The 12,033-nt window shown below is 43.3% G+C and overlaps 1 protein-coding gene across 2 annotated transcripts; it reads left to right on the top strand.

Annotated features, from left to right (window-relative positions):
- The first annotated feature begins 1,730 nt into the window (after positions 1-1,730).
- hbegfa (heparin-binding EGF-like growth factor a) lies at positions 1,731-4,041 on the top strand. 2 transcript variants are annotated; one of them, XM_030739419.1, is made up of 6 exons: positions 1,732-2,018; positions 2,710-2,964; positions 3,085-3,283; positions 3,374-3,526; positions 3,640-3,726; positions 3,841-4,041. In XM_030739419.1, the coding sequence occupies exons 1-5, from the start codon at positions 1,976-1,978 to the stop codon at positions 3,710-3,712; spliced, it is 723 nt and encodes a 240-aa protein (XP_030595279.1). In that variant the 5' UTR covers positions 1,732-1,975; the 3' UTR covers positions 3,713-3,726; positions 3,841-4,041. The 2 variants fall into 2 exon arrangements, with proteins under 2 accessions (XP_030595280.1, XP_030595279.1); XM_030739420.1 differs by lacking the exon at positions 3,640-3,726 and having other exon boundaries at positions 1,731-2,018.
- Positions 4,042-12,033: the final 7,992 nt, after the last annotated feature.

Genomic DNA, 12,033 nt, shown 5'->3' on the forward strand with positions numbered 1-12,033 from the left:
TGGTCACTACAGAATTAGCTGATGCCTTAAGGAGTACAAAGGACAGATGGATTCATTACCCCCATGTGTGGTAAGCAGCCCAACCTACATGTGACCTCAGCAGGCAAAACAATATAGTTCAGCTTAGTTCTTAATGCACTTTTTGCAGAAACACAGTTTTTACCCCCAGATTTACCCCCCAGGCATGAGGGGAACCATAAGCATATATATTTAGCAGCACAGCCCATAAATTTCTAGCAAGCCTGCAGCATGAGCACAAGATCAAAATGAGACCAAAAGTCATGGTATTGATCTATTTAATTATATTTGATTTGATGTGTTTTGTTACTCAAACATGAAATATTAACCCCAGGAATGTTATTATCTGTCATACATAAAAACAGACTAAAGTGTTTGTACTATTAATTTATTGATGGTATTTTATAGACTGTCTCTCTCCGTTAAACTGAAACTATGGTTCATTTCTCTGTAAGTGAGCAAACATACAAATTCAGCAGGGGATCAAATAATTATTTCCCCCACTTTAGTTACCTAAGACATAAAAGATAATTGAAAAGATATTGTATTACTACAAAACTAAGTGAAAATAAATATATACAGGAAATGTCTTTAGTGTCAGTCTTTAGTCGGTTTGGTCACATTCGGTATCACAGTCGGTGCTTTGTTGCCTTTCTTTCTTTAGGATGTCTGTATTACTCTGAATCAAGTGCCTTTCAAAAAGTGCTGCGTTTGTATTGTAATATCTATCACGAAGTTCTGAAAAATGTGACCTGACATATACCCTCCATGTTATAATGATTTTAAAAAAGTAAACTAACACTAAAACTGATAAAATGTAAACTAAAATTAAACATCTTTCAAATAAACGGAAGCAAGCAAAACTGTTCTGAAAACTAACGTTGTAGTGCAATTCTACCACGTGGTGGCGCTTCGTAGCAGCCAAAGGCACTTTTAATACTCATAGGCCAATATAATATATATATTTATGTATGTATATGTATACTTTTTCTCATTCCTGTATCACTGGTTTTCCTATCCTAATATTTCTGTCTTTTGGTTTTACTTTGAGCTACTGAATCTGTTACACTGTAGACTGCTTTTAAATTGTGAGTGCTGAACCACCAGACTTACCTGGATTAAACACAACCAAACCCCTATCGCAACACTCAGACGGAAAGCATTCGTCAATATGTACAAAAGGAAACAATAGTCCTTTTTTTTCTTTCAGCTTCCTGACTGTTTCCTTTGATCTTGTGGCTGCTTTTACATTTTAGTATTATAATTTTTTAAATCATCCCAGCATTAAGGCAGCAGAGCATATCAATCCTACAATTAGGCGCCAATACTGCAGCCTGGTCTGGATAAGCAGAGTCACATGTTATGTCACTAATTAAATACCCCATCTTTTAGCTTTAATGTGAACGGTACCACAGTGATGAATAGAAGGCAGAATCCAGTCATGATCAGCATTTCACTGGTGGACTAACGCTGTGACCGTAACACGCCCTGTACGCTGCAGCTCCAAGTTAATACCATAATGAGTTATTAATGGCTTAGAACGAATGGAGTAATTAATTTGCGCGGTGAACTTATAACATCAGTACACGCTTGTAGTTTGCATCACATTTCAGACTTCTGGAATCAGCAGCCTCTGCTGGCGTGCTAATGGTGAGGATCACCACCCAGAAGGCGTGGTGAAATTCACCCCCGCCTAAATACCGCTGTTCTGTCCCCACCACGCTATTTCACTCTCAGCCATCGGCAGAAGAGCCGCAACAAGTAAGAGCAAGAAGAAGCTGCAGCAGACAAGTGGAGTTAAAGTTGAAAGAAAAATACAAACGCACAAAAAAAAAAAAAAAAAAAAAAAGCGAAAAAGAAGGAATACGGAGAACCGGGATAGGTGGACGGAATATAACTTTTAGATTTCTTTTTAAAAGAACTTTTCTACTAGAAGTCACTGGAGGTTTTTGCCATCATGAGGATTTTCGTTGTTGCGCTCCTGCTGGCTCACTCCTTGGGTACGTTTCATGTGCGCCTGTGCCTTAAAGCGAGCGTGTTTCCTCTCTGTTCATTAATGGATCACTGCGCTTGTCAGTTGCTTTTGAGTGTGTGTGTGTGTGTGTGTGTATACTGTCTTTTTCTTGGCTGTCAATGTAATCCCCTCTATAATAACCGAGCTATAATGTGTCCTGTAAACTTAATCTTTTAGGCAACAGTTTTCATGATGCCGTGCTATTCGGGAGCTAATGGGGTCATCTCTCTTATTTTAGAGCATGCTTTATGTAACTGGATACATTTATTTTTAACTCATATTCTTGCCTGACATTAGCTAACTGTCTGCCCATGCATTTTGTGCGTGTGTTATGAGACAGAGGGGGGAAGGCTAATTGCCAGCTCCTGGCTCAATGTCCACGAATCTAAGGACATGGTTTTGGCTACTTTTTAGCCAAGGCATTCAATCAACCATTCCGTGAGGACCATACTCAATACCTGATGCTGTGTATTTCCTAAGAAAGAACAGCAGCCCTCAATAAAAATCCTGCCTGAAGCTTCTTTCAGCAAAACATGTTTGAACTTGCCCATAAAGGTCCACCCACCTTGGCACACTAACCTGTGGACTGATTGTCCCCTAGAGGAAGATTTTTTGATTGTGTCATATACATTCTGCTTTGCAAAGCAAGTGTTAACATTTCATTTTTGCTCCTTCAGTGATGTCCAGACTTGCCAGCGGTGCTGCAGTAGACCGTTATGAGAGCAACAGGCAGCGGCACACCTCCGTTATCAACCTCCTGGACACAACCAGAGACAGGAGAGCAGAGGAGGAGGAGGAGAGCCGGAGTGTGAGTGCCACCACAGGGGATTATAGCAAGGAAGGCGAGGTGGAGGAGCATGATGATGAATACTATTATGATGAAGAGTATGAAGATGGCATGTCTGGAGACCATGAAGTGGAACTGCCACGAGGTAAGGAAGCTATTAAAAAAAAAAAAAAAAAAAAAGGCTTCAATGATTCATTAGTGCTTTTACGTGCTCCTTAACAAAGATGGCACTTGTAATTGTTGGTCATCCCCCCTCCCTGTTTAGTTGCCATGTCAAGCAAACCCAAGGATCCTTCTACCATCCTGGAGGCTGAAAACACTGAAGAAAACAGAAGGAGAACAAAGGGAAGGAAGAAGGGGAAAGGAAAGGGAAGAAAGAGGAATCCTTGCCTGAAGAAGTATAAAGATTACTGCATTCACGGGACCTGCCATTACCTGAGGGACCTCCGTGAGCCATCGTGTGTGTGAGTATTTAGCTCCGCATTTACCTGCACGCCATCTACAACTCAAGTCAAATCAATTATTAACTGTTCTCCTCACCGTCCTCTTCACAGGTGCCACCAGAATTACTCCGGTGATCGGTGTCAGTTCATCCTGCTGCCGGTGCATTCCCCCGAGGGCTACAACCGCACCACGGCTCTGGCCGTGGTGGCAGTGGTGTTGTCGTCTCTCTGCCTCATCATCATTGGACTTTTATTAATGCTCAGGTGAGCAAAACACACACCAGACACACACTTACAACCACTCACAGGTTAGGAGCTTAGCTAATAATAAGGCAAGAAAACTGAACAAGCGTCCTTTTCTCTTTCGTTCATTCCAGGTTTCACAAGCGGGGAGCGTATGATGTAGAGAATGAGGAGAAGGTCAAGTTAGGGTTAGCGTCCAACCACTGAAGAGGCAAAGAGAGGTGAGTGGTTAGGGACAGGGCTACAGACACATGCACTGACCCTGCATCAGCTGTGCTCTTTGTCGCTGGAGTGCAGCTAGATTTCACTCACTTTCCCTTTTTCTTTCATCTTAGACAAAGATGCAGAAATTCTACCTCAACTGAAAATGAAAAGTGAAGAGCAACAGGAGGTCCCGGAGGAAAAGAGGAAGAAAAAAAAAAAATGAACGTACGCAAAGAAGGGAACAGAAAGGTATCTGCTCCGATGTTCCGCTGGACGTTCGGATAAAGAGTGGACAGCTGAATGTATTCCTGATGGCTTCAGAAGAAGAAGAAGAAGAGGAAGAACACCCGGTCGGGAATTGGAATACCGAGAGGATGGACTGGAGGTGTGACGAGCATCAGGCGATGAGGACGAGGGGACGAGAAGAGGAAGGAGGAACACGTCTAGACTCTGTGCTGCTTCTTGACATTTAGAAAAAAAATTCAAACTGAACTGAGATTTTTAACAACAGTCGGAGCTCAGTCTGGATTCTTTTTTTCTCAGCATTTTGTATTTTCCCGCTCGAGGCTGTCATGTGTTTGTTTTCTGTTTTTTTTTTTTTTGTTTTTTTTTCTTGTGTGTACAGTAAACAGTATATTTATAATTTTAATTTATTTATTTAAGCTAACTGTATTTATGGAGATTTTTAACCACCTTTTAGCAGTTTTTAAAATAAAAATGTTACAATTGTTTTTATATTTCTTATTGGAGGCTATTTATTTATGAACCGGAAGCAAAGAAAGCAGAAGCTCAGTATTTCATGAAAAATAATGCAAAAAAAACTAATTTTGGCAACTCACTAGATGATCAATAGCACTGTGATTAATAAATTGATCAGTGAACAGGCTCAAATTTCTATTTTTTATTTTTTTGATGATTCAGGGTCGTTCAGATGATTTCCAACACTCTGCCCACACTCACACGATTACTCATAGTCACACCTGGAAGCTGCCCAGGGGGCAACCAGTCAGATCTGTCAGCCACTAAGTGGCTCCGCTGTGCGTTCAGTGTATTGCTCAAAGGCACATCAGTATTGGTAATGAGGGAGGGCCAGGCCCCGCTCTCTTCCATTCCCCCACCCAGCTTTATCCTGCAGGTTCGGGGATCTTTAGTCTTTAGTTAGGCTTCGTGTACTGCCTCGATTTCAGAAGTCATACTGATGATTAGGCGCACTGCTATGTACTGATTAAAGGCACCAGGAAAAACTGGGCTATCAGCATCTGCATTGCTAAGATTTTTTTTTTTTTTTTTGTTAGAAGGGAGTCACATATGAAATGCACTGTAGAAAGAATTTGGTATAAACGTGTTATGTCTTATTAGAAACTGTTAAGCTGTCAAGAAAAAAAGAAAAACTCAATGTGAATTCAAGTATTTTATCCATTCAGATCCTGCAGTTTTGAAGTGATTTTTATTTGTGATTTTCTTTTTGGAGCAGAATAAAAAAAAATCAAACATCTCAATATGTGAGTTCTGTAGTTTCTCTGTTATCCATCCATCCATCCATCCATCCATCCACTTATCCAAATCAGGATCATGGTGGGGCTGGAGCCAATCCCAGCTGTCACAGGCAAGAGGCGGGGTACAGCCTGGACAGGTGGTCAGTCTATCTCAGGGATAAATCTTTATTATTTAAAGCTTATTTTCTTTCATTTGCTTCCTGAGTTGGACCGCACATTAATGCCTGTCTTAATAATGATAACACCATTGTTGCTTTTTTGGCTCGCTCAGGACCTGTAATTAAAGCAAACACAGTGTTTGCATTTCCTGTCTCTGGCGTGTGAGCAGCCGGTTTTAACTGAAGCACCTGTATCCTGCACATTAGTGCTGTTAATATTTTTATCCAGTGCTTGTACATATGGAATCAGAAATCCTTCCTGAATCATTAGATGTAGCTATGATTATCTGTGGTGGCCACCGTTTACAGTTTAACAAACAACTGATGCCAAATGAACAGCCTGTCTCTGTGAGCAATGAGGAAAGTGAAGACATCAGTCATTTCGTGTGATGACAGCAGCATTGTCAGACTCACTGACAGATCAATTGAGCATGCCAAGCTCAGTCAGGACTCACTTCTCAGGGGGTGGGGGACAGATGTGAGGTGTATAAGCCAGCAAACACCTGATATTCAGCCACAACACATCACGCCACAGCCCCACACACCATTACTCACACAGCCAAACAGATGTCGCGTTCAAAGACATACGATCGAGGCCTCGACCAGCCCTGAATGCCACAGGATTCAGAGAAACCACATACAGCAAATAGCAGGATGCAGCAATGCTGTCATGTATGCCGCATGCAGGTTTAATGGAGGTAAGGATAGTCAAAAGACCCAGCTGGACTCAAAGGCAGGTTGAGTCCCAGCCAAACGTTAGTCACCCCTTGAAGTCACCTCCTACACGGATGTTGTTACACCGGCAGTGTGTGTTTGTGTGAGTGGGAATGTGGTAGAGTCATGCCTCAGAGCTGACTCGGAGTGGGTTTACGGGGGTTAACCGAACCACTACCAAGAAAAATCCACAGCAAAACATGCATGTTTGTTATGTGATCTTTTTCAGCACTGTTTGTGGGTCTGATTCCCATACGTTCCATATATACTGAATAAGCAACATACTGTGGGGAGTTCATGTTCGCACGGATGGGGGGGTGCTGACAGATGTTCAGCTGAACCACGGAGGGTGTGGTACCTGATTCAGGACATAACTTTCTTCATACCATTTGTTGAGAAACTGAAAAAGAGCAATTCAGCTTTCAACATCCACGCATGGCATTTACAGAAAAGTGAAAACTGTGCAGTAAACTATTGTTTCGCAGTCTCTGTCGCAGGATTTCATATTCTCTATGTTCAGAGGGTCATGTGTGTATTTACAAAGCACACACATGTGTTTGTGTGTTTGTGTGTGTGAGACGGGAGCTATTCATTTACAGTAGTGGGGCCACCTAATCCCGGCCTCTCAATGTCAAGTAGCAGAGCGCACAGAAATAGTGCCGTGCAGTCATGCTCACATAGCTGCTATTCCCGGGCCTGATCGCCGGCCGAAGAGCCAGAATGCCGAGAGAGCGAGAAGGGAGTTCACTGCGTTCTGTTTCTCGGTGACCTCGTGGACACCAGCCAGGAAATAATGGCCAGGATGGTGGCCCATCATCAGTCATCTCCACTTCTTATGAATTTTCCTTGTAGGGCCTGAGAAACAGCTCCACAGAGTCTACATGTGTAGCTAGTCCTGCCCTTAGGAGCTGTTTTTTTAAAATTATTATTATTATTATTCCTAGAGAGTCAAAGAGATTATTTTCCGCAGAGCTTAAGGCATTTCCTCACAGGTTGGATGAAATTCTATAGAAGTGCCAAAATTTATTGTGTGCCAGACACTTGCGGGAAATACCAGAAAGGCCATTGTATTTGATATTGTTTTTGGGATGTGATTTTCCTCGAGTGTTTTCGTTTCACACACTCACATGTAAGGTTTTCACTTTATACTGAGGTACACCTGACAAATAGTAACATTCAGACATTCAAACTTTAAATAAACATGTTTTATTATATTAGCTATTTCTGTCTTTTGATGAAATAATATAAATCCAACAAGTAAACCACTCAGTTGTCATCTTGTCATTGCCAAACACACTCAAGTAATCAGATGCTAGAGCAGCTGCCTTGGGTTGAATCGGTGTAAGGAGGGTAGGTTTGTTGTGAAAGGTGCTTCCTGCCCTGCTGAGAAGCAACAATGGGTAGTTTCCACACTAATATGGAAGTGCGCACGCCGACAGTTGGAAATGCAATTATTCTCTTGCCGGATATCATCAACAGGAACACATTATTACCTGAATTTGATGACTGTGTGAGTGCTGTGTTTTAGGTGTTCAAGTACACGCTTATCATTGGCTCCTGTGAAGTCAACCTGAAATGCAGGCCCAGTGTCTGCATGCCACTCCTGATGGATGAAGTGATGACAGGGATGGAGTCATTGTTGAGCAACAATAGGAAACTACAGTGTTTCAGCGCATTGCACGCAATCTGTGTCGCCCGATTTACACTGTAAAAGAGAAGGAGGAGGGGAGGATGACAGAAATGAAGAGAAGGAATGAGTGATTGAGGGAATGGGGTAACATGAGAAGGATGGAGATACAGGAGGACAGAGAATGGGTCAAGGTGACAACTCCTACTTAGGAGGGTGCTGAGTCACTCTGTCACTACCTATCATAGGAGGCCTTCCTTCTCGAGTCATTTGTATTTATTTGCTCTTTGGCTAATGTGAACTAGCCTCTTCTTTGTTATTCCTGCCTGTCATGCAGCCCCCGTCTTCTCCTCCATTTCCTCATCCTTTTCCTGTCGGCGGTTTCTCTTCCTCCTTAAGCTTCTAAAATTGACACGTGCAACCAAAGGCAGGCCATTTGTCTGTCTAACCAAAGTGGCCCTCAAGAGGCGGCAATATTAAGTAATGAAATCTAATTTTTCATCAGTTTTGATGGCATTTACTTTCTGAACAACACCCCTCATTCGTTAGATGAAAACAAAGTAGAACTAGTCATTCTTGACTCATGCCTACTCCCTCCACTACTTCATCAAGCTCAGTTAAATAGCTAAATATATTTTTCTTACCACTGCCCCAAAAGCTGCAAAGATGATGTGAAAAAAAAAATGTTGCTGCTAAGCCAGTAACTCTGGGTTTTTTTTCACAGTGGGGGCAAGTAAATTAGGCCGCAAACCAGCGTATTTCTAGTCCCAAGCCTGGATAAATGGTAACTATGCTAGCCAATGTAACGACTATGGCTGGTAAAGGGAGAGAAACTGATCCATGGATGTAGTGAAGGAGGACATGCAGAGGGTTGGTGTGACAGAAGAGGACGCAAGGGAGAAAAGTAAAGTGAAGTAAATCCCAAGTGGAAGTGCCATAAACCTACATTTTTTTTTTCAGTGGGCTGCTGGTTCCAAAATGTAGTCTGCTTGTATAGAAGTCTATACGAAAACCACCCTACTCCTCAATAAACACTCTACTGATGACTTTATGGTCTCAGTCACTAGTTTCAAGTCAACCTGAATGCAACATAGTGATCATTTTGTAAATTATAGTCCCATTTTGAGTAAACCAGATGATAAAACAGCCATATGATTTATGGCTGTGATGCTGAAAAAAGTGCTGAACTCGAGGCTTCAGAACGGGAGCCAACAAACCAGTGGATGATGTCATGGTGGCTATGTCCATCTCTTCTACTTTATACTTATTTGGTAAAACTAGTAGCTAAGCCCTCTTCCCAGAACTCCTTTCAAAATCACCTGGATAAGACAGTTGACAATGAGTTTTAATGTTGACTCACTGTAATTTGGCTCTGCACGGGTGACAAATGCAAAAACGACTGTATCGCAGAATTCAAACACAGTGGCTGCTGCTGACAAAAGGCATACCACACCACAGAATCACAGTCAGTACGTCATTCATTTGGGATTTTAACAACAAAGGAAAAATGGCCTGAAAAATGGCTTCCACTCACATTGCTGCTTTCTATGTCGGTAGTGTTGAAAAAAGCAGCTCAGCTCACTTCTGCCCCTCTCCTCTTGCACCTGATGCTAGCAGGAGCTCAGCAGGGATACCAGCAGATTCCCCGCTGCTGATGTCACCCTGCTGGACAGACACTTGTTATGTATCATGGTCACACTATTAAATTCTCACTGTGGTCTATTTAGGCCCAGAGGAGGCTGATGGTAGCATCACATTACTTACTGGTTAAAATGAGAGGAGAGAGTTAGAGGAGATGGGTTAAGAGGGGACAAGAAAGGGAGGCAGGCGAAAGGACGGAACAGAAGAATAGAAAAAAGACACGAGCAAGGAGAGAGCAGACATGGACCCAATCGCCATTGTAACACACACACACACACACACACACACACACACACACACACACACACACACACACACACACACACACACACACACACACACACACACACACACACACACAATGAAAAAAACAACTTGGACAAAAAAGGCCAAATAGACCGGAAGACCGGATGACTGCATACTTGACTCATCTGTTTTCTCTGCCCCTTACAGTTTGCCCTGCAGTTCTCTGAAATTAAAAAAAAAAAAAAAAACCTCCTCCCATATCCGCCCAGCGTGCATTGCGTGTATGTGTGCATAAGCAGGCACCTAATGATGGTTGTAGAGGATCAGCTCAACACGTGCTGGCTAGTTGAGCTGGCTGACACTGCAGCTTATGACAAAGAAGTGGATGGATGTCAGAGAGGCTGGCAGCATGTTGCGGTTACTGCAAGGATTGGGCTCCAGGCAATCTTATTCGCTGTTTCCTTTGTGGTCGGCTGCTGTTGAAACTGAAAGAACACCTCACCCTTTCACCACAACCCCCACCCCCACCCCACCCCCGCCCCCCCAAGAAACAAAACACTTTAAGCAATCATTAATTATTACAGACTTCTGAATGGATTGTAAGAAATGACAGAAGGGATTTTCCTTGTGGAGAAATACCTGTTCACAGGTAAACTGTTGGCAGTGTTCACTACCTCCAGTTTCATGGAGGTCCATTCAGAAACTGATGGGATAACTCTTTCATAGAAGGGCCAGGTGTGAAGCTGCCTCATAACTGAGCCAAAGCCCAGCAAGTTAAAGCAAGTGACTGAATGATTTAGCCTCTTTTGAATTTCTTCATTCATCTACTTCCATCCATCTGACTTTCTAACAAACTGACATTCCTCCCCGGAGGCTGCCTGAACTGCCCACTGACTATTAGTGGGGTCCATGACCTCAGCAAGACTTTCCCCTTTGCTGTTCTCCGCCTAACCATCACCCCACTGTTCCTCTGTGTGTTCCCTTTTCCCTGCCACAGCTTGGAGACAGTGTGGGAGCTGTTGGGAGAGCAGGAATGCAGAAAGAGCGCTTAGAGCTCAGCTGCTTGAGGAGAGAAAAGGGAGGAGAGAAAAGCAGGAGAGGGGGATTTTTCCTTAGATGAGGTCATGGGTGATGGCGCTTACAGAGCCAGAGCTGAGCTCGTGGCAGACGCGCCCCTGACCTCCCTCTGCCAGCGCTCACTCACTCACTCACACACACACACACACACACACACACACACACACACACACACACACACACACACACACACACACACACACACACACACACACACTGAGAAGGGCTGAGCCCGTGGAAGCAGAGAGATGACATCTAGTTTTCATCTCGCCCCATTACACCACAGCTAATCTTCCAGATTGCTCTGTCTTTATCAACACACCACACAGTCGGCTTTGCATGAGGCAGTAAAGTCAAGCCCCAGCAGACCACTTTAGAGAGCTTAGCCATGTGAAAAGCCCTACTAAAATGTACCCCATTACTGGCTGAGGGATGGAGGTGATTAGTAACATGCTACAATTAGCGTGCTCAGCACAGACGTATGCACTGACACAGCTGATTCAACAGCAACATTGTCTCATCTTGAGGAGTGATCTGAATTGTTGTATTGTACTGATTGGGCGAGAAGAAGCAACTGTCGAGACGGCAAGATGATGATGATTATTACTGTGATTAGTCAGCCCCTTTTTCTCCCCGTGTGTGAGTCATGAACGGAGACCGGTGCTCTGTGGCTTTGTGCCTCTGTGTGAAAAATAATAATCTTCCCCAAGCCCCTTACTCCAGCATGGATTTCGGGAATGTGACATAGCACTGAAGCTTTGTCGGGGATACAATAGGGCCACCATCCGAATGTGACACATCTATGTGGGTGCAGATGTTGTTTTTCTAGATCCTCCCTCTGTGAGCTGGAATAGTTGGAGTCACTTTTGATTACAGTATCGGTACCTTTGACAGCCGCGCCAGAAAGAGCTCTGACACATCAGGATCCAACAGTTGATCGCCAGGGCAATGTGTTGGCGAATATCTGGCTGACCATCACCAATTCCTTGTCGGCGTGAGTGTCTGTTGCTGTTCAGTAGTCTTGAATGACTGTAATTTGGCTGACTAAGCATGTTTAAGTATTGGCATGAGTGGTCCAAAGTTAGGACTCATTTTCTGTGCAGCTGACCTCAAGTTGGTGTGCGACAGCAAGTGGCATGGTATGGAGCTCTCATTCAAGAAAAGAGGAAGTGATACGATTTTACAGAAGTGACTGATTTATTAAGAAAATGACAAAAATTAAGAAATATTGAATGATGTAATGTTTGGATATTGCAGGAGAGTCCACAGTTTTGAGTGTGTTGACGTGTGTGGGGGGATCGTCGGTTGACTGTTCGACTGATCGCAGATGAGCTGTCTACAGCCATCTGTAAAACACGGTGGAGG

The sequence above is a fragment of the Archocentrus centrarchus genome, chromosome 10 (assembly GCF_007364275.1).
Source record: "Archocentrus centrarchus isolate MPI-CPG fArcCen1 chromosome 10, fArcCen1, whole genome shotgun sequence".
Taxonomy (NCBI): Eukaryota; Metazoa; Chordata; class Actinopteri; order Cichliformes; family Cichlidae; genus Archocentrus; species Archocentrus centrarchus.

Bases quoted from the DNA above. Each gene is read 5' to 3' on its own strand.
- hbegfa (XM_030739419.1), top strand. From the start codon at position 1,976: ATGAGGATTTTCGTTGTTGCGCTCCTGCTGGCTCACTCCTTGG. The intron at 3,284-3,373 runs GTGAGTATTTAG...TCCTCTTCACAG, and splicing joins CTCCGTGAGCCATCGTGTGT to GTGCCACCAGAATTACTCCG. The intron at 3,527-3,639 runs GTGAGCAAAACA...CGTTCATTCCAG, and splicing joins GGACTTTTATTAATGCTCAG to GTTTCACAAGCGGGGAGCGT.